Source organism: Triturus cristatus, chromosome 4_1, assembly GCF_964204655.1.
Source record: "Triturus cristatus chromosome 4_1, aTriCri1.1, whole genome shotgun sequence".
Lineage (NCBI taxonomy): Eukaryota > Metazoa > Chordata > Amphibia > Caudata > Salamandridae > Triturus > Triturus cristatus.
Window position 1 is genome coordinate 6,184,130 of NC_140585.1, and position 27,685 is coordinate 6,211,814.

Genomic DNA, 27,685 nt, shown 5'->3' on the forward strand with positions numbered 1-27,685 from the left:
TGATCACAACAGACAACACCACGACCATGTCCTACATCAACAAGCGAGGAGGAACACTCTCAGTAGTGCTATTGAGGCTAGCACAGGAGATATGGACATGGGCCATCCCACTGAGGATAGACCTACTAGCAATACATCTCCCCGGGAAGGACAACGTGGAAGCAGACAGACTCAGCAGGCAGATGTCAGCATCCCACGCATGGAAGATCAACCCACAGGAATTAGAAAAAGTATTCCAGAAGTGGGGTACACCGCAAATAGACCTATTTGCAACACACCAAAATGCAAAATGCAACACTTCGCATCCAGACAACCAGACCATCGGTCACAAGGGAATGCGCTATAGATAAGTTGGTCAAAGACATTTGCATACGCCTTTCCCCCCGATACCGCTGATACACAGGGTACTCAGCAAATGCAGGACCAGCAGCATGTCACTGATACTAATAGCACCTCAGTGGGCCCGACAGTCATGGTTCTTACAGATCGTGGAGATGGCGCAGGCACCAGCACACAGATTCCCAAGACGAAGGGACCAGTTAGCAGTGCAGAACGGAAGGGTGCTACACCCAGAGCCAGAGAGCCTCAGCAAGCCGGCATGGCTCCTGAGGACCTAGAGTTTGCGCACCTCAAACTACCGGCGAGCACGATGGCAGTGCTCAGAGAGGCGAGAAGGCCTACCACAGGGAAATACTACGTAGCAAAGTGGAAAAGATTCTCAGAGTGGTGCATTAGCGAGAATCTGCAAAGAAGGCTCACAAGAGAATCAACAGTACTAAAGTACTTAACACATCGACTGCAAAGTAAACTCAGCTACACATCCCTAAGGGTGCACTTAGCGGCAAGTGTGGCTTACACAAGAGGAGAAACTGGGAAAAGCTTCCTCTCCTCCCAAATAGTGAAAAGATTTCTAGAATGAGCAAAGAGGATCGCACCTCCAAACAGAATGCCAGCACCAGCATGGAACCTCAACGTAGTGCTGACCCAATTGATGAAGGCACCATTTGAGCCGATGCACAAGGCGACACTGCACATGCTCACGCTAAAGACGGCCTTCTTAGTGGCTATCCCATCACTACGAAGAGTAAGTGAGTTGCAGGCGCTAACACTTCAAGAGCCCTACCTGCAGATACACAGTGACAGGATTGTAATGAGAACAGACCCACACTTCATGCCAAAGGTGGTGTCTTAGTTCCACATCAAAGAATCCAAATACCTCGTTTTTTCCAAAAACCAAGCACAGAGGGCGCTGCACACACTGGACGCCAGGAGGGCGGTGATGCACTATATAGAAAGGACAAAGTAGTGCAGAAAGACAAAGCAACTCTTTGTTTCCTTCGCAAGCAGGTTTTTGGGACGACCTGTTCCCAAAAATACCATTGCACGGTGGATTGCACAAACCATACAACTCTGCCACAAACAAGCTGGGCAACTGTTACAAGGCGCAGCTCAAGCTCACTCATCGAGGAAGAAAGGAGCAACAATTGCGTTTCTAGCAACACACCGATTCAAGACATTTGCCAAGCGGCAACATGGTCTTCAGTGCCCACGTTCACTAAGCACTACTGTGTGGACATCCAGATGAACAAAGAAGCGCAAGTGGGACAGAAGGTCTTACAGCACATATTCAGTAACCAGCGCTCATCTTCCACCCGCCACCACAATAAGGACAAACCGTTAGAAAGTCTAAGCACAGCATAGTGAATCCAGAAAGATTCACGCTGCAAATCGTATAGTTTACCTGTCGGTGTAGTTTTGCAGCTTGAAGACTTTCTGGATTCACTAGCGAACCCACCCTCCTCTGCCATAAAGGTGAGACAGGAGTTAAGGGATTAAAAATGAACAAGACTTTAAAATAAGAGGAAAAACAAGAAAAACACAATACAAGAAAAAAAAAATCCAAAGATGGCGGCCAAAGGTGGGAGCTTCCGGATGAAGCACGTCGACGTCACAAAGGACACCAAATGGTGGTATGTCGACGATCACCTGGGCCACGAATAAAAAAAAAAAAGAGAAAAAAAAGACAAATTCCGGACTCAACCACTAGATGGTGGAATAATGCACAGCATAATGAATGCAGAAAGTCGTCAAGCTGCATAACTACACCGACAGGTAAGAAACTATACGTTATCACAGAATGAAATAATTACGGGATGGTTGCCAGGTGGACTCCTACCAGCAACTCACCGAGGGGGCTAAAACGTTGCCTCCCCCGCAGGGTACAAGGCAGCAAAACAACAGTGTACCTGTGAATGGACATAAATACCACCTCACCATCCTTATCGTGATAATGTAATGGTGAAAAGTCTTATTAAACCTCCAACATCGTGTGATTGCTAAGAGTTAGAGGTGTATTTAAATTTGTACTCCCTCTACATCTCAAAAGGACATTTCTTCGAAATCGGGGGGAAACGGGCCAGGTCTGTTTACTGACCTCCCTATTACTCAGGATTTCCTGTTGATTGTCCAGCTGTTAAATACAGAGAGCGTCTCCCTCACCACTAGCTGCAGCGAGACCCGGCGGCTCGTATTTCTATCCACATGAGATTGCAGGCAGCCTCCTCCCTTCCCCCTCTGCCGGCGGCCGCGCTCCGATGCTCACAGGCGCCCCCGACCCGGAGCCGGAGGGAGGCTGCTCCCGAACCTCCGGATGGAGACGAGCCGCCTAGCCCCTGCATGGTGATCGGGGGCCTCGGGGGTGCTTCTCCATGCTCAGAGGTCACCCAAGAGTTCACCGGAGGCCACGGACTCCTGGGGGCAATTCCAACCACATCCAAGCCACAAGACTCAGTCACAGCGGGCGCCATCTCCCCATAGGGCCTCTTTATATACACAGCACTTCACGCTTTTAACAAAACCTGCATTTTGAAGGGGCCAGAATAAGTGACGGACGATCTATAAGCCCACTTATGGCCCATTGAAAAGGTTTTCAACAAGCAGCCCTGATCCATGAATATGCATAAAACACCCCACACACAGTGAACCAAGATTGCACACACACCTCTCAGGGTCCAACCCTTCTGAGCTGAAATTCATCGCGCCAGGGGTAGGTCACCATTACTTCCTCGCTTCTTATATATGTACCTGTTTTGTGCCACAAGTTGCCCCATATTAGCGATAGCTAGCTGGTCTAGTTTACTGATGGTGCCCACGCCGTTAAATGTATGTCACCTCCTTACAGTATGTCTCGAGTAGTGAGGCTGGGGTCATCTGACTACCTTATTCCAGTCAATGCAGTCATTTAGACCCACCTGATCTACTTTTTCAGAAAACATCCAAACATCACATACATGTGTATAGACACATCAATAAGTAATACTACCAGCCTCCACTCCACCAGAACTCACTCAGTCAGCAAACCGCAGCCAGGACACCGCCAGCACAACGGGACTTCTAAATCGGCTTGGCACAAACCTGACGGCCTGACGGCAAGGGAGTACTGTTAGCCAGCAAGGAAGACCACTCCACGTGGCGGTCTACTGTCTATTGCTGCAACATCTAAATACAGCGGGCTGACCTCTGTCAGCTTGACGGATCACTTGGAGCCGCGGTGCGACGTAGGTAGTCCCACCAAGATCTAAATCAGGCCCTAAATGTATTATGTAGTCAACGACTGGCACCAACACTCAGCTGTCTCATGGCCTGCTGAATAGGAAGGCTGGAACCAATCAAAGTCGAGAACTACACGTGATGGCTCCTTCAAGACCCCAGCGCCTCGAATTCTGTCGGGAAACAGCAAGCAAAGTCATGTGAAGCACCTGTAAGGGGACTCGGGCACAAGGCTCTTCCACAGAAAAGAATACGAGGTGAACCAGCAAGGTGGATTGAGGAGCGGGATGGCACATGGGGATCAGGCCAGGTATCTTGAACCACAGCAACGATGAAGGTAGTGCATGGTACGTCGCTTATTTCATGGTAAAAAAAAAACACGTGTCTTCTAGTTCTGTAGGTAGCTACACCTTCTCTACTTCAGTTACTCCATGTTCAGTGCCAGGATCCCCCTCATGGGTGATCGTGCTCTCTACAAATACACATAACATAACAAGCCATTTGCGGAATTCTGCCGCTCTGGTCAAGTTCAACAGGATGCAACTTCTGCCCACTCCCCCTTAATGACAGAGTAGAAATGTACAATTCTATTAAGGACACGGAGGCGAGGATTATGCTTCTCTTTCTTATTTATTGCCACTCACAGCAGCCAATCAAAAGGTTTTGTATGCAAAAAACACTACACATCCCATGATGCTCTTGGTACACATCACTTCCTGTATGACCCTATGAGAGCCACCATAATCATTATGTGAGCCTCTTTCTTTGTTCGAATGTTTTTAGTCCCAAGAATAATTCAAGTCCAAACAAATCCTCCAACGTGGAAGAAACCAAACGGGAAGTTTAACATCTTCTTAACGAGAAGTAATGCTACTGCATCTTCTTCTCAGAACCTGGAAGGAAGGAGACACAAGAAACCCGTAATTTCTGCTTAAACAGAAGATTCAATACATACTGGTGGGTAAACATTACATATATTGTAATACAACCGGGTGGGATAATCCTCGCTGTTGGACAGGCCACACGAAGGGCTTGCTCCCTCCCCGCACGACAGGGCCCGAGCTCCGGCCCACCAGGCATAACCCACGAAAAGCACCTGTACCCCGTCTCCCGACGGATCTTCTGCCCTCGGACCTCTACTCATCACGGGGCCCAGCCCCACCGGCTCCCCCGGCCGGTTCAAGCCGCCATCTTGGGCCCTGCACCACGAGGCCGCGTGGCCTCGCCCCGACCCTAACCCCGGGCCTGGCCGGCCCCGACATCCCGGCACCACCATCCACCCAGGAGGTGAGCGGACCACTTGGCAGGTCAATGGGAGAACGAAGCGTCAAGAGCTCTTCCCCCACCAGGTGCCGATCGCCTCCAGCTCCCCCAGGCGCTGGCTCCACCCCCTGCTGAGTGTCTGGACACCTTCATCCCGGGCCCTCCGACCTCCAAGTGCGAGGGTCCGGACATCAAAGGGCGCCTGCCCTATAACTGGGGCAACTCCGGAGCAGGAAGGCAGTTGTATCCTGGAGTCGAGAGACACCGAGAGAACTCAGCCTTGACGGACTACTGGCGCTGCCGTAGCCCGCTCTTGTGAACCATCGTCCTGCCTGCTGGCGCTGCCGCGGCCTTCTGCAACATCCATCCTCGTCGGGACCTGCTGGCGCAGCCGCGGCCCGTTGTAACGACCATCCTCACCGGGACCTGCTGGCGCTGCCGCGGACCGTACATCGACCATCTTTCCGGGACCTGCTGGCGCTGCCGCGGACCGTGTACCGACCATCTCGACCGGGACCTGCTGGCGCTGCCGCGGCCCGTACCAACTAAACCACCAAGCTCGAGGATTGTGAGCTAGTCATCATCTCATCCGAACTACCTGACTGGTAAACAGACTGTCCCGCTACCCCTTACCCTGCTTTGAGAGACTTGAATCGAGGGGACCCCTGAGTCCAGACCTCCTTGTACCATTCAACCGTACCTTAAGAAGTGCTTATAAAGAACACTGAACCTTATCCGTGTGTGGTATCTGTCTGTGGGGGGGAAGTTACTTGTCTGTACGATCGCTGGAGACGGCTCTCCCCGGAGACCTCTCCTCCTGACCCCGGCCGACCCTCCCGGTCCGTCTACCCTTTCTAACATTGGTGGCCAGCGGCGCGATCCGAATCAACGCGTAATCGTACAGAGAGTAGCTCACCCCACGACAAAAACACGATGTCAGCCAAAGATAGCAGCTCCACCGAGAAATTCCAAATGGATAAGTTAGAAGAATACAACCACCGCGAACTGAGACAATTCTGCATAGAACTTGGCATTGCTACCACCGGCCTGAGTACCAAGGATGATCTAAAGCACGCCCTAGAGTCGTGGACAGAAACTGGGGTCGCCGGACCCTCCGACCAAAGCAGCATCACACCAGAGGGGAACGCCACGGCTCCCGAGGAGCGGGGAACGGGCCTCTCGCAGGAGGAGATCCGAGAAAGAGAAAGAACCAGATTGCACGAGTTGGAAATGGCACGACTCAAGATGGATGGGGAACTCAAGTTAGCTGAACAGAAACTCAACCTCGAGCATATGCGGCTCCGAGAAGAACGAGAAGAGAAGCAGAGACAGAGAGAGCTGGAGGAGAAAAAAATAACGCTCGAGCATGAGCGCCAACTAGCGGAGATAGAACTTCGGAAACAGAATAAAGAGCTGGGGGTGCCTGAGCGACCACACACCCCGGGGCCAATCGAGAGAAAAGTCCACATCCCCAAGGATGTTGTCCGCGAGTATGTCCGAGAAGACGACATACAACAGTGGTTTAAAGCCTACGAGATCGCCATGACCTCCCACCGGATCGACCGGAGTGATTGGGGAGCCGGACTTTGGGGGAGGTTTATCAACGAGGGTCGCGATGCCCTACTGCAGCTCCCAGATCACCAAATGTCGTCCTACGACCACATGAAGGCTGCCCTCCTCACCCGCTATGGCCTCACACCCGAGATGTACCGCCAGAGGTTCAGAGATTGCACCCGGATCCCAGGTACAACTTGGGTAGAATACGTGAACTATTTCAGCCGTGCCTTCGAGGGTTGGATCAAGGGGAGCCATGTCACCACCTACGAACAACTCTTTAACCTTATGGTATGGGAGCACCTGTCGAACAACTGTTTCGTCGAGCTCAGGCAGCACCTCCTCGACAGTAAGCTGACTGACCCCCGGCAGCTCGCCGCCGAAGCTGACCGATGGGAAAGCACCCGAGTGGGCCGGAGAGGGCCACACGAGCAGAATCGAAGCAACCAAGGCCAGCACCGTCCTCGGGGAGGAGGAGGAGGCCAGGGGCGAGGGAGAGACGCCTTGCCGGCAACACCCGTGGCCAGCACCCCGCCTCCGGCCGGCCGGGGCAACCCCCCGTTGCGTCCTGGGTTCCGGGCCAACGTCACGTGCCACCGATGCCAGCGAGTCGGCCACTACGCCAATGACCCGAGCTGCCCGCAGAACCAAACACCCAAGCCCCGCCAGGTAGCGGCCGCCGCCCTGGGGGAAGAGCAATTATCGGAGGAACCAGAAGAGTATGAGCCGGCCCAGCAAGAGTGGGAACCGGCCGCCATGGTCCTGGCGTGCTTAGGGGGAAGAGACATGGTCCCGCGGGCTCCCCTACCCGCTAACACCAGGAAATACGGTCAGTGGGTGACCATTAATGGACAGCGAGCCGAGGCCTTGCGTGACACAGGCGCCAGTGTGACGGCCGTCCGCTGTCACCTGGTGAAGCCCGAGCAGATCCTGCCGAACATTCTCTGCCCCGTCCGCTCGGCAGACAACTCTGAGAGTATGTGTCAAATGGCCTGCGTCCCATTCGAATGGGGAGGGGTCTCCGGCCTGTTGAAGGTGACGGTCCGGGACGATGCCCCCGTGGACTGCCTCCTGGGGAATGACCTCGAGAGTTCCCCGTGGGCCACCGTTGAGAGAAGAGAGCACCTGGGGATGCTGGGCCTCCCGGACTGGACCTGCATAACCACCCGGTCCATGGCCGCCCGTGCCGTCCCCCGATCAGAAGAACCGGAATGGCCAGCACCTCCGCCCCCGGTCGCCCCAGTAGAAGACAACGACGAGGCCAGCCTCCCAGACCCGACGACCGAAGGGGACGCGCAACCCCAGGACCTTCCTGACCTGGCTCAGTGGCGTCAAGAAGGGGGGCCCACCCAAGAACAGTTCCGCCAGGAACAAAAGACCTGTCCCTCCCTCGAGGGACTCCGCCAACAAGCCAGCGCCCAGAACGCAGGGAACTCCACCGGAACTCACTGGGTCTACTGGGATAACGACCTGCTATACAGCGAGCAAAGAATCGCCGAGCTGGGGGCCGGTCGAGTACTGGTGGTACCTCTCCGCTTCAGAGACTTTCTGCTCAACCTGGCCCACGATGTCCCCCTGGCTGGACACCTGGGCCAGGACAAAACGTACAGCCGCCTAGTGACCCACTTTTTCTGGCCGAAAATGAGGAACGACGTCCTGAACCACTGCCGATCTTGCCCCACATGCCAAGCCAGCGGGAAGAGTGGTCGGAAGCTGAAAGCCCCTCTGCAACCCTTCCCTGTGGTCACCACCCCGTTCGAGAGGGTGGAGATAGACATTGTGGGGCCTCTGGACCCCCGCACGGCACAAGGACACAGGTTCATCTTAGTACTGGTGGACCATGCCACCCGCTACCCCGAGGCGGTGCCCCTACGGACCGTGACAGCTCCGGTGGTTGGCCGGGCCCTAATGGGGATCTTCTCCCGGGTAGGCTTCCCCCGAGAAGTCGTCAGCGACCGAGGCACGAACTTTATATCCAAATACATGAAGTCCCTCTGGCAACAATGCGGGGTCACCTACAGATTCACGACCCCCTATCACCCCCAAGGGAACGGACTAGTGGAGCGTTTTAACCGCACTCTCAAGGGGATGATTGGGGGATTGGAAGAGCCCCTCCGTCGCCAGTGGGATGTACTACTCCCGTGCCTCCTCTTCGCCTACCGAGAAGTTCCCCAGAAGTCCCTCGGTTTTAGCCCTTTCGAACTCCTGTACGGGCACCCTGTGCGAGGGCCCCTCAGCCTAGTCAAAGAAGGTTGGGAGATGGCCCCCCTAAAGACCCCTCCAGACGTCTTCAAATACATCCTGGCCCTACGCAATCAGACCCGGCGCTTCAGAGAGATGGCCAAGGCGAACCTCGAGGCCAGCCAGGAGGACATGAAGAGGTGGTATGATCACAATGCCTCCTCCGTTGAGTTCGAGCCTGGACAACAAGTATGGGTGATGTCCCCCACCGAACCATGTGCCTTGCAAGATAAGTGGACGGGGCCCTTCAAAGTGGTCGAGCGCAAAAGCCCCGTCACTTACCTCATCGACCTGGGGACCTCCCGGAACCCCCTTCGGGTCCTCCACACCAACCGACTCAAACCACACTTTGTGCGCTCAGAACTCAGCCTCCTGATGGCTACGGACAGTGGGGCAGAGGAAGACTCCGAACCCCTCCCGGATCTTCTGAAGACTCAGGAGAATGACGGCTCCGTGGACGGGGTCCGGCTCTCTGACGCCCTCACTTCGGAGCAACGCCAGGGCTGCCGGAACCTCCTGCTGCAGTTCGCTACCCTGTTCTCCCTCACCCCCGGGGTCACCCCTTGGTGTTTGCACGACGTGGACACCGGGGACAGTCCCCCTGTCCGACACCGGGCCTACCGCGTACCAGATCGGGTACGGGCCTGCATACAGGAGGAAGTGGCCAAGATGCTCACAATCGGGGTCATCGAGCCCTCGGACAGTCCCTGGGCCAGTCCGGTTGTATTGGTTCCCAAAGCCGCTGCCCCCGGCACCGCACCTGAACTGAGATTCTGCGTCGACTACCGGGGCTTGAACGCTGTCACCCGGACCGACGCTCATCCGATCCCCCGAGCAGACGAGCTGATCGACCGGCTGGGGGCCGCCCGCTACCTTAGTATCTTCGACCTAACAGCGGGCTACTGGCAGATCGGCCTCACACCCAGGGCTCAGGAACGGTCAGCCTTCTCTACCCCCGATGGCCATTACCAATTCAAGGTCATGCCCTTCGGCATGAAGAATGCCCCCGCCACGTTTCAACGCCTCGTGAACCAGGTCTTGGCGGGGCTCGAAGAGTTCAGCGCTGCCTACCTGGACGATATCGCTGTATACAGCCGCCACTGGCCCGACCACCTCCGTCACCTCCAAGAGGTCCTACAGGCCCTCCAGCGGGCCGGCCTCACAATTAAGGCCGGCAAGTGCCAAATTGGCCAAGGGTCTGTGACCTACCTTGGGCACCAAGTGGGAAGCGGGCAGGTGGCCCCGCTACAACTTAAGATTGCTGCCATCCAGTCCTGGCAGCCCCCCGTCACCCAGACCGAGGTCCGAGCCTTCTTGGGGCTCACCGGCTACTACCGGCGGTTCGTGAAGGACTACGGCAGCATCGTGGGGCCCCTCACGGGTCTCACGTCCAAGAACCAACCGAAGCGGATTAACTGGACCCCCGATTGTCAAGCGGCCTTCGAGAAGCTGAAGGCCGCCCTGTGCACCGCCCCTGTGCTCCAGGCCCCCGATTACAGTCGGGAATTCGTGGTACAGACCGACGCCTCCGACCACGGCATCGGAGCCGTCCTTTCTCAGTTAAACCCCGAAGGTCATGACCAGCCGGTGGCCTTCATCAGTCGACGTCTCCTGGCCCGAGAACAGCGCTGGAGCACCATCGAGAGGGAGGCCTTCGCAGTGGTGTGGGCCCTCAAAAAGCTCCGGCCCTATCTCTTCGGTACCCACTTCCGGGTACAAACCGACCATCGACCCCTGCAGTGGCTGATGCAGATGCGGGGGGAGAACCCAAAACTCTTGCGCTGGTCCATTTCCCTGCAGGGAATGGACTTCACCGTGGAGCACCGACCAGGCCAAGACCACGCCAACGCGGATGGCCTGTCCCGCTTTTTCCGCCTCGACGAAGAGAGTCCCCAAGGAGATGGGTGACTCTCCCCGCCTTCAGCTGGGGGGGACGCATGTTGGACAGGCCACACGAAGGGCTTGCTCCCTCCCCGCACGACAGGGCCCGAGCTCCGGCCCACCAGGCATAACCCACGAAAAGCACCTGTACCCCGTCTCCCGACGGATCTTCTGCCCTCGGACCTCTACTCATCACGGGGCCCAGCCCCACCGGCTCCCCAGGCCGGTTCAAGCCGCCATCTTTGTCCCTGCACCACGAGGCCGCGTGGCCTCGCCCCGACCCTAACCCCGGGCCTGGCCGGCCCCGACATCCCGGCACCACCATCCACCCAGGAGGTGAGCGGACCACTTGGCAGGTCAATGGGAGAACGAAGCGTCAAGAGCTCTTCCCCCACCAGGTGCCGATCGCCTCCAGCTCCCCCAGGCGCTGGCTCCACCCCCTGCTGGGTGTCTGGACACCTTCATCCCGGGCCCTCCGACCTACAAGTGCGAGGGTCCGGACACCAAAGGGCGCCTGCCCTATAACTGGGGCAACTCCGGAGCAGGAAGGCAGTTGTATCCTGGAGTCGAGAGACACCGAGAGAACTCAGCCTTGACGGACTACTGGCGCTGCCGTAGCCCGCTCTTGTGAACCATCGTCCTGCCTGCTGGCGCTGCCGCGGCCTTCTGCAACATCCATCCTCGTCGGGACCTGCTGGCGCAGCCGCGGCCCGTTGTAACGACCATCCTCACCGGGACCTGCTGGCGCTGCCGCGGACCGTACATCGACCATCTTTCCGGGACCTGCTGGCGCTGCCGCGGACCGTGTACCGACCATCTCGACCGGGACCTGCTGGCGCTGCCACGGCCCGTACCAACTAAACCACCAAGCTCGAGGATTGTGAGCTAGTCATCATCTCATCCGAACTACCTGACTGGTAAACAGACTGTCCCGCTACCCCTTACCCTGCTTTGAGAGACTTGAATCGAGGGGACCCCTGAGTCCAGACCTCCTTGTACCATTCAACCGTACCTTAAGAAGTGCTTATAAAGAACACTGAACCTTATCCGTGTGTGGTATCTGTCTGTGGGGGGGAAGTTACTTGTCTGTACGATCGCTGGAGACGGCTCTCCCCGGAGACCTCTCCTCCTGACCCCGGCCGACCCTCCCGGTCCGTCTACCCTTTCTAACACTCGCCTCCGTGTCCTTAATAGAATTGAAAATTCTTGGTGCGAATGCTAGCTAATGTTTTATTCTATTACAGGACCGGAGGCTTCGGATTTGGAGGCCATGGCTTGCGCACAGAATGTGCTCCATACACTTGGGTATCAATACCCGCTTCTTTCATGACAGATTTTAACCATCTGGCTATAGTAGCCGCAGATATCGGTTTAGAAGGTTTTTGCAGAGCAATTAACAATTGAACCACACCAGCAGGTTGTATAGATCTTATACATTCTTCATATACCTTTAGACATTGAACTACATATAGCTTTGCATTACCAGGAAAAGCATGGTACTCAACACAGAGTCTTAGTTCTGGCTGTAATATTAAATGAAACTCCTTCTGGAGTAAATGCTCTACCTGAAAGAGGCTTTTACATGGGAAGAAAGCCGACAGGCAGATAGGCATAAAAGCATCGCTAACTTGCACGATAGTGGTTTCCGCGTCAATATATCATTATGTGACCATTTGTCAAATAACGAAAGAACTAGAGATACATCCCACAGAGAGGAATACTTTGGTTTAGGTGGATTTGCAACCCTAATACCTTTTAGTAGGTTACAAATTGCTGGATGCATACCTACCGGCTTGCCATCTGTCTGAGAATGACCAGCTGAAATGGCCAAACGCAAATTGTTAACTGAACGGTATGCCAGACCTTCTGATGCTTTTTCAGACAGAAAATTTACAACATGGGGTAGGTCGGCCCCCATGGAATCCACGTTTTGGTCCATGCACCAACAAACCCAGCCTTTCCAGGCTGAAGAATATCGTTTCCAGGTGGAGGGAGCCCAGGCTTGGTTGATGAAAGACGCAGCTGCGTCTGAAAAGCCTGGCATTTCCCACCCTTGCCTGAAAGTCTCCAGGCCATCAGAGACAACTGTCCCTATAACATCATCGGGTGCATTTCTCCATGAGGGCCCTGGAGCATCGTCGAGCATTGCAGAGGTCGCAAGACCTCTGCAACTCCCTCGCCTCCTACTTCCACAACAAGATCGCGGACATACACAACAGCTTCAGCACTCAACCGACGCACGCCACGACCGAACCACCGCCCCCCACCACCACCCTCCGCGCCTGGACCCCGATCAGCACCGAAGACACCGTCCGCACGATGAACTCCATGCACTCCGGATCTCCTACCGACCCCTGCCCTCACCACGTCTTCAACAAGGCCGACGCTGTCATCGCACCCCACCTGCGGGACATCATCAACACCTCCTTCGACACCGCTACCTTTCCGGAGAGCTGGAAGCACGCCGAACTCAGCGCGCTACTAAAGAAGCCATCAGCCGACCCCACCGACCTCAAGAACTACCGCCCCACCTCGCTGCTCCCGTTTCCTGCCAAAGTCATCGAGAAGACCGTCAACAAGCAGCTGGCCGCCTTCCTCGAGACGAACGGTTCCCTCGACCTCTCGCAGTCTGGCTTCCGGGCCAACCACAGCACCGAGACCACCCTGATCGCAGCCACCGATGACATCCGAGCACTGCTTGACAACGGAGAAACAGCAGCCCTCATCCTCCTAGACCTCTCTGCGGCCTTCGACACTGTCTGCCACCGTACACTAGTGCAGCGACTCAGCAACGTCGGAATCCAGGAGAAGGCACTGGAGTGGATCATCTCCTTCCTCACCGGAAGGACACAGAGAGTCCGCCTCCCCCCGTTCAGATCTGAAGCCACCGAAGTCATCTGCGGCGTTCCTCAAGGCTCCTCGCTCAGTCCAACCCTCTTCAACGTCTACATGAGCCCCCTCGCAGACATTGCACGCCAGCACAACCTCAACATCATCTCCTACGCCGACGACACCCAGCTGATTCTCTCCCTCACCAACGACCCCGCCACCGCCAGAGTCAACCTTCACGAAGGGATGAAAGAAGTAGCCGAATGGATGAAGAACAGCCGCCTGAAACTGAACTCGGACAAGACGGAAGTCCTCATCCTGGGATCCTCACCCTCCGCCTGGGACGACTCCTGGTGGCCCCCCGCCCTAGGCAGCGCACCCAAACCAACAGACCACGCACGCAACCTGGGCTTCATCCTGGACTCCTCCCTCTCCATGACCAGACAAGTCAACGCCGTCTCCTCGTCGTGCTTCAACATCCTGCGCATGCTACGTAAGATCTTCCCGTGGATCCCCACCGAGACCAGGAAGACGGTCACCCAGGCCCTCGTCACCAGCCGTCTGGACTACGGCAACTCCCTCTACGCCGGAACCACCGCCAAATTCCAGAAGAGACTCCAGCGAATCCAGAACGCCTCAGCACGACTCATCCTGGACATCCCCCGTCGCAGCCACATCTCCGGACACCTGAGAGACCTGCACTGGCTCCCGGTCAACAAGAGAATCACCTTCCGACTCCTCACCCACGCACACAAAGCCCTACACAACCAAGGCCCAGGATACCTCAACAGCCGCCTCAACTTCTACGCTCCCAAACGCCAGCTTCGATCGACCGGCCACACCCTCGCCGCCGTCCCCCGCATCCGAAGAGCCACCACAGGGGGACGGTCCTTCTCCTACCTCGCCGCCAAGACATGGAACTCCCTCCCGACCCACCTCCGCCTGACCCAGGACCACCTCGCCTTCAGGAAGCAACTCAAGACCTGGCTGTTCGAGCAGTAGCGGAACCCCTCCCCCAGCGCCTTGAGACCCTCTGGGTGAGTAGTGCGCTATATAAATGCTTGATTGATTGATTGATTGAGAATCATCCTGGGGGAGTCGCAGCTCATTTCCAACAATACTGGGAACCAAGGTTGCGACTTCCACATGGGGGTTACTAAAATCACTTCCGCCCGATGACAAGAAACTTGGGTAGTCACCCTGGGGATCAAAATGAACGGGGGAAAGGCATAATTCCAGCCCTTGGACCAATCCTGGGAAAACACATCCGTTGCCAATGCCAACGGATCCGGCCCCCAGCTGAAGAACTTCTCCAACTATCGATTCAGCCTGGATGCAAATAGGTTGATCTCGCAACTGCCCCGGATCGCTTGCATCCACCTGACTATCTGGGGTTGGAGTTGCCAATCGCTGTAATCCTTGAGGTGTCGGGAGTTCCAGTCCACTACATTGTTTGACTGTCCCGGGATATATTCGGCTATCACCGATATCTGATGGCTTAGGCAGTAATGCCAGAAGTCCTTCGCTATTTCTGCGAGCAGAGAGGACCTCGTGCTACCCAATTTGTTGATGTACCTCACCACCGAGATGTTGTCCATCCGAAGTAGGATGCAACAGGAGAGACGATTGGGTGACAGTGTATGGATCGTGAGCGACCCCACTAAGAGTTCCAGGCAATAGATATGAAGATTGAGTTCACGCAGGGACCAACGCCCGCCTGTGGAGATATCTCCGCAACACGCACCACAGCCCCAATGGCTGGCGTCGGATTCAATAACCACCTCTGGCTGAGACCCGAAAATGGCTCTGCCGTTCCATGCCTCCACGTGGCCTACATACAGGAAGTGATGTGTACCGAGAGCACCATGGGATGTGTAGTGTTTTTTGCATACAAAAACCTTTTGATTGGCTGCTGTGAGTGGCAATAAATTCGAAAGAGAAGCATAATCCTCGCCTCCGGTCCTGTAGTAGAATTGTGGGCGGCCCTCTAGGGCCGAGCTCCTCAAGTAAAGATCACCTCTAGTTCATTCTCTGATCCCTTCTCACCTTCAGGAAGTCGAGGTCTGGCAGAAGACACCACTCCTCTATCTCCGTCAGCAGGCTGGTGACGTGCTTCTGTTGCTCCTCCAAAGCTGCCACCTCCCCCCGATTCTTCTTCAGGGTCTCTTTGTGTTCATTCTCCCAGTGGGCGAGAAGGCGCTGCTGCTCCTCTTCAAGAAACACTTTCAGATCCCAAAACGGGCACACGATTTTTAGATTCTGACTTCTGAATATTTCCTTTGAGAAAAAGGAAGCAAAGAGACAGGAATGCACATATTTCTGTGTTGTAATTATTAAAAGAACATTTATAGCTGTTGTTCTGACATGGTTAGTAATTGTGTGTCTTAAGGGTCCTACAGACAGCAGTTCCCTTCTCACTAAAACATTAGGGCGCATTTTTATGAGAAAATTCACAGAAAGATGCCAAAACCTTCGCACATCTTAAGCCGCACAAATACATTTTGGGAAAGCAATATAAACAGCAAACAAAATGCTGAATTGGTGCTTTCCTGCCACTAGGGGTGTGATAGCCAAAGCCAAGGAGGCCCTGGTCGGCATGCAAACATCAAAGAAAACACAGAACCAGCCGGGAAGTGCACAAGAGGCATCCTTTGACCCGGAAGTTCTCTCCAGGACAGACAGCCTCTGGTTTCAGGCTTTCTCGCAGCCTCATCACGCAGGTTGGAAACACAGTCTGTCCCAGAGAGGCGCTTCCTGCCTGTGCGCTGCCACCATCACTGCAGCTTGAATGTCCTTCCAGCCTTGACAATGTCTTGTGACGTGTGAGCTGCCTGTCAGTACTGGAGACGACATCCTGATCAGAGAATGTGAAGAACTGTGGAAAGATTGAATCATATACCTTGTATGCTTTGGTATTTTGTTTGGTATTTACAAGAAAGTTTTACAGCGCAGCACGCCACATTGGGCGCTGCTTGACTGGGAAAGGGTAGCAATGCGCTGTATTCGAAAAGATACAGCACATTCCTGCTTTTGTCTCTGCCCTGGTTCAGTTTTGGCTGCCTGGTGCCAACGCAGGCAGCGTTGCGCAATGGTGCAAGGGTGCCCGTGTTACATGCAGGAAGGCGAACCTTCCTGCACAAAAACAATCCCTTGAGGCATATTCAGACAGAATGCAGCACACATACAAAGAAGAAGTAACAGGGAGAAGTGAAGATATTTCTCTTTGTTGCGCCTCACCTGAGAAGGTGCATGTTTTTCGCACATTTCCAGGTCTACCAGCAGAGCTGAATCTGGGAATGCATCAAAATCCATGGGGGTTGCATGGGAACATTCACACAATGCCCATGGAATGCCTTCTCAGGCCAGAGTGACGAAACAAAGTGATTTGAGTTGCATTGCGTTAATCTGGAATTATGAAGCCACTCGGGCCAGCCAAAGTGGCCTTACGTGGCTTCATAAATCGCATTTTGGGCAACCAGAATTTTTGTCAGGGTGAAACACAAGCACACCCCAAATTAAGCTGCGCTCATGTCTCTGGTAGCTTGGCACAAAGCAGACAGGCTTAACTTAGAGGCAATGTGTAATGAATGGATGTAACGCTTCAAACAGAAATAAAAGAGAAAACAACACAAAAAAATCCCACATCAATTTTGAAAAAAAGAGTCAAATGTAATAAATTATTGAGACCAAAAACGACAAACATCCAATCAGTAGAACCGTAGATATGCAAATTCAAATATTTCAAGTAAGTATAGCGCCTAAAAGCACAAAGTGCTACTCGTGGTTTTCTGGTTGGGCAGGACCGAGTGAAAGTCACAAGTTCAGGCTGGCCGTGATGGAGCCGGGGCTGGACCAGGTTAGTCCCACTGAAAGAGCTACCTTCAAAAAGTCCAGCCCGAAGAGTTGTGTTCGCAATGGAGGGGGCCGGAGGAGCAGGGAAAGAGCCACGGATGGTCATTAATGTATCGCAAAGAGCAGGTCGGGCATTGTGGACAGTCGTCGCAGTAGTGTGAAGATCCTGTTGGGTGTCGCAGATGGTCATTGCTTGAGATTCATGTAGGCAATCTTACTACAGGAGATGTGCAGCTATCACCTTACCAGTCATCTCTGGTGGTCACTGTAGCGCAGAGTCAGGTTCACCAAAGTTATGCGTTGGTGGATGGCGCAGGCGTTAAGATCTTGGCCCATATGTGGTCAAAGAGCCCAAATATTCAGGATACTCGCTTCTTTGAAGAGGGAGCTCAACTGATGCCACACCAACCGTCCAGGATCTGAGGGGCCACCCCTTGGGATCAGGAACTCACTCCAGAAGAGGCCAGAAGGGCTCAGGAAGGTCTTGTTGCAAGTCCAAGCAGCAGGTCAGCTGGGCAGATGCAGGGATCATCTGGAGCTTATCATTTCCAAGATGCACACAACAGGAGGTCAGTCAGCTGACACTTGGAGTCCCTTTAGCCTGGGATGATGGGTGTAGGTCCAATCTTCTTTCTCAGCAAGAAGGGCAACAGAGCAGCACAGCAGGTCCAGAGGTGTACTGAAGAGTTGGGTCTCAGGGTCCATTATTTATGCCTGGTGCCAGCATTGAAGTAGGAGAAGGTTCTGGAGGCTTCAACCGCAGAGGTGTTTGGAATTTCCTGCCTCTCTGCCCATGGCCCTGGCCCCAGTTTGTTTGGGGACACAAAAGACTAGTGTAAAAAATGTATGAGTGTGCTCAGGCAGAGCTTAATGAAGTGTAAAACAAAGGTAATATTGGCTTATCCCCAATAGGCATATTTAATTTACGTTTAAGTCCCTAGTACACTGGTACTACATAAACCCAGAGCCTGTAAATTAAATGCTTCTCGGTGGCCTTCAGAACTTTTTGTGCCATCCACTTAAGTAGCCCTTTTTAAACATGTCTCAGGCCTACCATTGCAGCGTGTGTGTGCAGTATTAAACTGATATTTTGACTCTCCCACCCAGGAAAATCACCAGCAAGCCTATACCTTCAGGAATCCATAATACATCTAGGTCTAACAGACTTGTAGGACGTCCCGGCGAATCAGTTCACATTTTTAAAAAACCTAACAAAGGTAACCCGCTTATTATCCACCATAGAGGATAAAAAAACATTAGCCAAACGATTGCATGGCTGGATGGTCCTAAACACTTACAAAATGCTAAAACCCCAGCTCTACCTGAAAATGGGAATACAAATTAACATCAAGGAAAAATTCCTAAAACTCCGGCTGGGGGTTGGCCCCTTCAATCAATTTATGCCACCTTGGGAGAGAAAGGGAGGAGTGCAGCCTTGTCGTTTATGCGGCAGCGGTGTCGAAGACGCAAATCACGTCATATGCACCTGTAATAAGTTAAAAGATATAAGGATCACCCTGCTAAAGCCAGCGTTCAAACAGTATGGAGTCAGATCATGCAGACCAGCGGTAATGTGTTTCAACCCTGAGCTGGTCCAGCTAAATTGCCGGCTAATTAAATACCTTGACATAACTGCAAAAAGACTGAAACACCGGACCGAGTGGCCCAACGACTACTTACTACAAGAACTGACAATCATTACCAGAACGGACACAGTCGAAACAATACTGACAGTCAATACGACTAATGTGCAGAATGTCTTAATAATTTGTGCACTTTCTTTAACACGTGTAAAATTTTACAAATCATTCTAATTATCGTTGCTGATAAAAAGATTGGAATTTTTATAATGATTTTATCAAAAAATGTAAGATATTTTATTCTTTTGTATATGCAATGGTTTTAATTAATCAAGCATAATAAATAAACCTACAACCTACAACCTGATATTTTGAACTCGAAAATAAACCTTTTGCCAGGCCCAATCCTTCCTTTTTAATACATATATATCAACCCCAGGGTAGGCCCTAAGCAGCCCAGAGGGCAGAGTTCAATGTATTTAAAACGTAAGGCATGTCATTTTAGGTTTTACATGTCCTGGTAGTGAAAAACTCTTACATTTGTGTTTCACTACTGCAATCCAGCTTCTCCTATTGGATAACATTGGAGTTACCTTATTATATTTAAAAAGTTATAACCTCCAGATGGGAACAGGGAAACAGTTCATGCTTGGGGTCTTTAGAATTGTAATGAAAATGTATTTTTACGGTGAAGTTGAATGTTTGGTTACAGTATTGAAATTGCCATTAGTAGAAAGTTGGCTTTTCCCTGCCTTAGCCATTTTCTACCTACAGTCTGTTTCTGGGTCACATTTCTGGGCTTATTTGGCAGTCAGAGTTTGTGTATTCCTCCGAGACAGCCACACACAATACAGAGCTTAGATGAGCCTGAATTGGTCATCACTGGCAGGATGGGAGGGCGGAGTTAGGGACAGCCCCATTTATACCTGAATTGGCTGTATCCTGCCTCCACATAAATAATTGCATACCCCCTGTCTGGACCCAGGACAAAGGAGGCAAGGAATGTGTGCACTTCAAAGGGAAACCTGTAGAAGTTTCTCCTACTTCAAAAGAGGCACCAGGTATAAATGTCGGACCTCAAACACCAACTCTTCTGTACCTGCGAATACTACAGAAGAAGGACTGCTTGTGCTGCTTTGCTGTCAGCAGGACTGCCACTCAGCTGTCTTGCTTGCTGAGAAGGAAGATTGGACCTACACCCACCATCCCAGGCGGAAGTGATTCCAAGGGTCAACCAGTTGACCTGCTATTCTGAGCTACAAGGATATGACAAGCTCCAGAGTCTCCCCGCAACTTCGCAGCTGACCTGCAGCTTGGACCTGCAACTGGGCCTGCCTGTCCCTGATGACCTCTGTTGGAGTAACTTCCTGTGGTGCCCCTGACGTCCTGGACCCTTGGTGCAGGTCAGTTGAGCTCCTCTGAAGTTTTTTGCCTCTTCATGAATGCAAAAGGGCTTGTTTGTGCCAAGACCGCACCAACCGCCACTGAAATTTTCTGGTGAACCTACTCTTTGCGCTGCAGCATCGACTGTCGCGGTGACCCCCAATGCAAAGTTGCAGCCACACCCGTCCACGAGGTAGGCAGAATTTTTGCATTGCAACAAAGACCGTTCATGACGCTTGGCCTGTCCTTCTCACTACTTCGATGGACACCCGTGATGCTCTGCCTGATCCTCGTGGCCCCTTCTACAGTACACAATACTCTTGACACTGGACTGAGAAGATAACTCTTTCAGCTGCACTAACCTGATCCCTCTACCCAACCCACACTCCATTGGGTCGGCCTGAACATGCAACTTTTTCCCGGTCACGCACTACCTGATAGCCACAAGTGGCACTTTCTGCTTCTAGACACTATTGTCACCTACATTTTTATAATTGCAAATGTCTGGTTCTACTGATTGGATTTTTGCTGTTTTGGTCTTGTTTTATTTATTACATTTTACTTAATTGGAGGGGGATTTTTCTTCTGTTATGTTTTCACATTATTACTGTTTGAATTGCTGTGTAAATACTTTACACCTTGCCTCTAGGTTAAGCCTGACTGCTTGTGCCAAGCTACCAGAGGGTTGAGCACAAGTTAATTTGGAGTTACCTGTGACTTCACCCAGACAATGATTGGGGTTTCTACAGGAATAGGGTGATCACCCTCAATCAACCAGTGTTGGAAAATGGCCCTCTTTGAAGGGTCACCCCAAACATTTCGCCTAAAACATGGTTACATTGACTTATCCACAATTGGTGTTTTTAATTCACTTTTAAGTCCCCAGTAAGGTGCACTACCCATGCCTAGGGCCTGTAAATTAAATGCTATTAGTGGGCCTGCAACACTGATTGTGCCACCCTAAGTAACGTCTTAGGACAACTACTGCAGAGCCTCTGTGTGCTGTTTTACTGCCATGTCAACTTGGCATTTAAAAACCCCTTGCCAAGCTTTAAATTCCCCTTTTATTACAAATACGTCGCCCCCTATGGTAGGCTCTAGGTAACCCATAGGGCAGGGTACTGTGTGATTAAAAAGGCATGGCATGTACATTTAAGCTTTACATATCCTAGTAGTGAAAAACCCCCATATTACTTTTTTGACTGTGAGGCCTACCCCTCTCATAGATTAACATTGGGAGTTCCTTATTACACCTATAAATTGTAATTCCTGATTGAGAAGGATGAGATCTGTTATGTTTCATATCATTGGAATGTTAGTGATAAATCGTCTTTACTGGTCAAGATGATTTTATCTCTACCCTTTTAAAAATGACACTTTTAAAAAGTTGGCATTTTTCTGCTCTTAGCCCTGTGTGCCTGCAGTCTGTCTCCAATACACGTCTGGGGAGGGTGACCGCTGCCCTTTGGGCATTCCCTCTACACAGCCACATACAAAGGGAACTTAGGAGTGACTGATGGGCCATTCTCATCATGATGGGTCTTCATGAGCAGAATGGGGAGGGAGTAGCTGACACTTATACTTGAAATAGCCGTGTCCAGTCCCCACTCAAAGGACTGCTGAATCCACTGTAGCGAGTCTGGAGCCAGAGCTGGGAGGGAGGTCCTCTGTGCACTTCAAAGACCCTCTTCAAAGTCACCACTGGGTATGAGAATTGGACTTCTGACCCTACCACTTCAGTGCACTACTGGACCAGTGGACACTGCCAGGAAGAAGGACTGCTGTACTGCTGAAGAGTTGCCACTTTGCTAGACTGCTGATATGGAAGAACAGTTTTTCTGCCGTGCTGATCTGCCTGCTGCCCTCTCTGTCTGAGTGAGAAAGACTTGATCTAAACCACTTGAACCCAGAGTGACTCCAAGGGCGTGTCTGCTTGCCTCCTGTTATGAAGTCTCAGGGATATCAAAGACTTCCAGCAACTCTGCAACAGCACCTGGACTCTGCCATCTGCAAGTCCTGCCCTGCCAAGTGGTGCCAATCCAATCCTGGGCCCTTGGAAGTGGGTTTTTTGTGCAGAAACCACAATAATCCACACATTGCAGTTATTGTGCAAGTCAGAACCAACACATCTCCTTCGTCGCTGACACATTGACGATTTGAGGACATTGCATTGCTGGCTGCGTGGCTCTACAATGGCACATCGCCTTTATCAGTGGGGTACGGTGATGACGCATCTCCAACTGCGTGACTCCAAACTGACATCACCTACATCCTAAGGATCAATGTTGATGCATCGCCTCAAACTGCTACTCACATCCTGTTTTTCAACAGCGATGCAACCTCCAACAAGGTACCGTTTGCAATGGGCCTGGCGTGGCTCCTTTATACGATCCGCGCTCCATCGCCATCAGTATGAACTGTTGGATTTGACCCAGTCAAGTGCGACCAGAGAGCCTCGGTCGGCGCTTTATGCTTTCAAGATATTCTTTAAAAAAATCATATTTGGTCTTCTACTTTTTGGATTTTTGTTGTTTTGGTCTTGTTTTGTTCATAACAATTCAAGTGTGCTTTCTAGATTGGTGTGGAGTCATTTTGAGGTGTTTACACAGTTTTACTGTTTGAAGTGTTGCACAAATACTCTGCACATTGCCTGTCAAGTTAAGCCTGCCTGCTCTGTGGCACGCTACCAGAGGGTGAGCACAGGTTAATTTACAGTCTGTATCTGACACACCTTGACTAGGACTGTGGTTCCTCTTTGGACAGGGTGCATACCTCTGGCACCCAGAACCTCTGGGGCTTATTTACAGGCCCATTGTGCTGCCAATGATGCGTCACTTTTATTGACGCACCTGCCGTGCACTGGGTCTCCCCATATTTACATGGCCACGTGCAGTCACCCTGCCTGTCATTTCATGGCCTTGTAAATGTGTTTCCCTTTCACGCATAACTCTGTGTGGAAGGGGCATTGCACGGGAGTTGCTGTGGGTGTTCCCACGCAACATCTATGCAACTTGTCGCATTCCCAGATTTATGACATTTGATAAACCTGGGAATGCGTCAGAATCCTGCGCCTTCCCAGGGGAGGTGTAAGGAGGCGCAATGAGGAGAAATACTTTTATTTCTCCTTGTTTTGTCCTCTTTCTATGCCATAGAAAGAGGAAAATGCCTTTAATTATTGTTTTTGTGCAGGAAGGTCTACCTTCCCCTCAGTGCAGGCGCCCTTGCAAATAATGCAAGAGTGTCAGCACTGGCGCATGGCTGCTGTGTGCGCGCCAGTGCAGGGGAGAAGGAGAGGAATTTGCCGTATCTTGTAGATCTGGCGCAATCCTCCCCTTTCACTTTGACGCACGGCAGCGCAGCAGAAGGGCGCGCTTCACTGCCACGCGCCAAAATATTGTAACTGAGGCCTCCAATTTCTAACAAACAGTAACCAAATTTCTTCCAATCAGCATGAGGGATAGAATATGGAGGGGCAAGAGGAGGACCTGAGCCCAGGTCCTGCGCTGCAAAACCTACAGGAGGAGAGCAAGTTGTGTCCTGGAGTAAAGCTCACTGCCAGGGCAGACAGCGTTGTGTCCTCCTGAGGCCTGTCCCCAGAGGAACTGGAGGGCAGGAGGGCTGAGAGGGAACTCCAGCTGCATGTGGCCAAGATAAAAATGGATGAAAAGAAAGTGGCCATGGAGGAGAAACTGACCTGATAGTGACTGGCTCATAAAAGGAGCCTCAAAGAGATGGACATCAGAGACAGGCAGGTAGAGTCCAGCTGCAATGGTGGCAGCGTACCTACAGTGTCCACTGGAGAAAAGAGTCCACATTCCAAAGAATCTGGTGCCTAACTTTGTTGTGGGGATGACGTACACTGTTCTCTCTAAACACATAAAAACTACAGCAACTTTGAAGTAAGCGTACTGCGTTTACCAGAATGCAATGGGATGAACTATGCTGGGATGAGAGGCAGTGTGCTCCCTCCCGCCTTGTGTTTAAAAGGCTCCCTTCAGCCAACAAGCTGATGAGCTCACCTGGGATGCACCTGTGTGCCTGTGGAGAACTACTGTGACCTGTGAAGACTTCAGCAGACTTTCAGCAACCCCAGATGACTCTGCTCTCTACCGATGAAGGGCTAAACCCAGAAACAAGTGTCTAGAGAGATCAGCACTACCTGCACCAACTTTAGTCAGAAACTTTAAAACAAGGTACTGAATTTACCAGAATGCAATGGGTTGAACTGTGCTAGGATGAGAGGCAGTATACTTCCTCATCCCTTGTGTTTAAAAGGCTCCCTTGAGCTGACGAGGTGACTAGCTCACCTGGGATGCACCCGTGGCATGATACTGTGACCTATGAATACTTGGGCAGCATTTCAGCAACCCCAGATACGCTTTCTCTGCTCTCTACTACTTCTGCTTTCTACCGATGAAGGGCTAAACACAGAAACACATGTCTAGAGATAACTGCAATACCTGGAAAGACTTTGGTGACAAACTACAGCAACTTTGAATTAAGCATCAGATCCACCAATAGGACCTTCATCCAAAACAAGATCCTGGCCAACTCCAGCAACTCCAAGGAACTCTTCAGCATCATCAAGGAATTCACCAAACTCCCCAGCGAACCCACGGACATCACCCCTTCCCAGGACCTCTGCAACAAGCCTGGATCCTACTTCCATCTGAAGGTCAAGGGCCTCTATGACAACGTCAACAACCAGACACCTGACTCCGAAACCACCCCAGCCTCCAGCAATGCCAGCCAGCTCACCATCTCCTCCTGGACCCCAGTTACCACCGAAGACACTGCATCAATCATGAAAGGCATCCACTCAGGAACCCCCATGGACCCCAGCATATCTTTCACAGAGCCACCGCCACCATCGCCCTGGAACTACAACGCACCATCAACCCCACCTTCAAAACCGCCGTCTTCCCCGATGACTGGAAACACACAGAAGTCAGACCCCTACTCACGAAGCCCTCAGCAGATACCACGGACCTCAAGAACTACCAACCCATCTCCCTCCTCCCCTTCACAGCAAAAGTCACCGAGAAGACTGTCAACATCCAACTGATAAAGTTAATTGAAGAAAACTCCATCCTCAACCCCTCCCAGTTAGGATTCCGCAGCAACCACAGCACTGAGACTGCCTTACTTGCCGCCACTGACGACATCCGCACCCTCCTTGACCAAGGACACACCACAGCCCTGAGCCTTCTCGAACTCTCTGCAGCCTTCAACACCGTCTCCCACCGCACACTCACCGCCAGACTCCACGAGGCCAGCATACACGGAATCACCCTCAAATGGATCCACTCCTTCCTCGCCGGCAGAACCCAAAGAATCCGATTTCCACCCTTCCTCTATGAACCCACAGAAATCAACTGCGGAGTACCCCAAGGATCATCACCCAGCTCCACGCTCTTCAACATCTACATGGCCCCCCTCGCCACCATTGTTAGACAGCACGGACTCAGCATAGTATCCTACGCTGACAACATTCAGCTCATCCTCTCCCTCACCAAGGACCCCATCACCACCAGACTCAACTTCCAGGAAGGAATGAAGGACATTTCAGCCTGGATGAGCAGCAGCTGCCTGAAGCTCAACTCGGAGAAGAGAGAGGTCCTCATCCACGGACCCGCCCCTTCTTTGGGACAATACCTGGTGGTCCACCGCCCTAAGCAGCCCCCCACCCCCATAGACCACGCCCAAAACCTCAGCATCATACTCAATTCCTCCCTCTCCATGACCCGACAGATCAACGCCATTGCATCCACCTGCTTCAACACCCTCCGCATCCTCCGAAAGACTTTCAAATGGATCCCTCCTGAATTGAGAAAGACCGTCAGCCACGCACTCATAACCAGCAGACTGGACTACGGAAACACCTGCTACGTCGTAATCAACAAGAAAACAAGTTACTTACCTGTAACTGTAGTTCTCCAGTATTGGACCTTTCATAGATTCACATGCCTGAATCATTCCCCGTCGTCGAGACGGGAGTCTCCGGTACATAAAAAAGCATTGCTTAGTATCATAGCAAACTGAAAAAAGGCCTAGGCCCATTTTCCTTTGCAACCCATTACCTTTGTTATGTAAAAAAGGACTAAACTTGTCCCTGAACCAATCAGAGCCTCTCACCCTCTAGAACACTCCTGAGAGAACCTTCTGCCCTCAGATTTTCGTGCACTTGTGCAATAACACTGTTTGTGCTAAATCCGAGGTGAGCTTCTCAGGGGAGGAGGGTGGGTTGCATGTGAATCTATGAAAGGTCCAATACTGGAGAACTACAGTTACAGGTAAGTAACTTGTTTTCTTACTCCAGTATTGGAGCCTTTCATAGATTCACATGCCTGAATCAGAATAGCGAGCAGTAAATAAGAGCACATTTTTTGTTACTCAGAACGTGAATCCAGGAAACATATACAGTGTGACAAAATGGCATCTGTAAACCAAATTCCACATATCAAAAATACTTTGCAAATGGTAATACTATAACAACAACAATAAAATGTGCCAAAGCTCATAATAAAGGAAGGAGGGATGGTAAAGAAAGCTCACCGCTACTGGATAAGGTTCCTCAGCACCGCTTCTCCCACCGCCACATCTCTCCCTGTGGCTGCATCCAAGCAGTAATGCCTGGTGAAGGTGTGCGTACTCGTCCAGGTCGCCGCCCTGCAGATATCCTGGATCGGCACTCCTGCGAATAGAGCAGTAGAGGTGGAGACTGCTCTTGTAGAATGTGCACGGACTCGTGCATTCAAAGGTCGGCCAGCTGCCTGATGGCAATACTCTATGGCACTTGATATCCATCTGGCAATTCCCCTCTTTGACAAAGGGAAACCCTTCCTGGGTGCGCTGTAGGCCACAAAGAGCTGTGAAGACTTTCGGAAAGGCTTAGTTTTCTGCAGATAGAACTTCAAACAACGCTGGACATCCAGCGAGTGGAGAGCTCTTTCCGCCGCTGTTGATGGTTGTGGAAAAAATCTTTTGAGAATTAAAGGTTCATTCAAATGAAAGTCAGTCGGAACCTTAGGGATGAATCTTGGATTAGTCCTGAGTATTATCCTGTCCTCTTTGAACTGCAAGAAAGGCTCTTGGACCGTGAGAGCCTGAATCTCCCCCACTCTCCTGGCTGAAGTGAGCGCAATGATAAGCGCAACTTTCCAGGAAAGAAATTTCAGCTCCGCCCTGTGAATTGGCTCAAAGGGCTGTTTATTCAACTGGGACAGAACGACGTTCAATTGCCAGAGAGGTGGTGGAGGTTTTATTGGAGGGAAAACTCGGAACAGACCTTTCATAAATTGTTTGATGACTCTAGCAGACCACAGAGATGGACCAGAAGCCGTTCTTCTAAAGCGTGAAATTGCAGCTAGGTGTACCTTTATAGATGCATGAGCCAAACCTGACTTAGCCAAAAGCAAGAGGTATGGAATAACCTTGTGAGCTGCCGAGTGCAGAGGATGAATGTTAGATCTTTTGCACCATAGATAGTACCTTTTCCACTTCATCCGATATGTCTTGTTTGTACTATCCGCTCTGGCTCTAGATAGAATCTC

The 27,685-nt window shown here is 51.9% G+C and overlaps 1 protein-coding gene across 2 annotated transcripts in view; it reads right to left on the bottom strand.

Annotated features, from left to right (window-relative positions):
* LOC146839266 (E3 ubiquitin-protein ligase TRIM11-like) overlaps positions 1-27,685 on the bottom strand; it is a 342,111-nt gene that overhangs the window by 240,231 nt on the left and 74,195 nt on the right. For both annotated transcript variants that reach the window (XM_085651307.1, XM_085651306.1), the window contains one exon: positions 15,364-15,594. In XM_085651307.1, the coding sequence (XP_085507433.1) occupies positions 15,364-15,594 (231 nt within the window). The remainder of the gene's footprint in view (positions 1-15,363; positions 15,595-27,685) is intronic.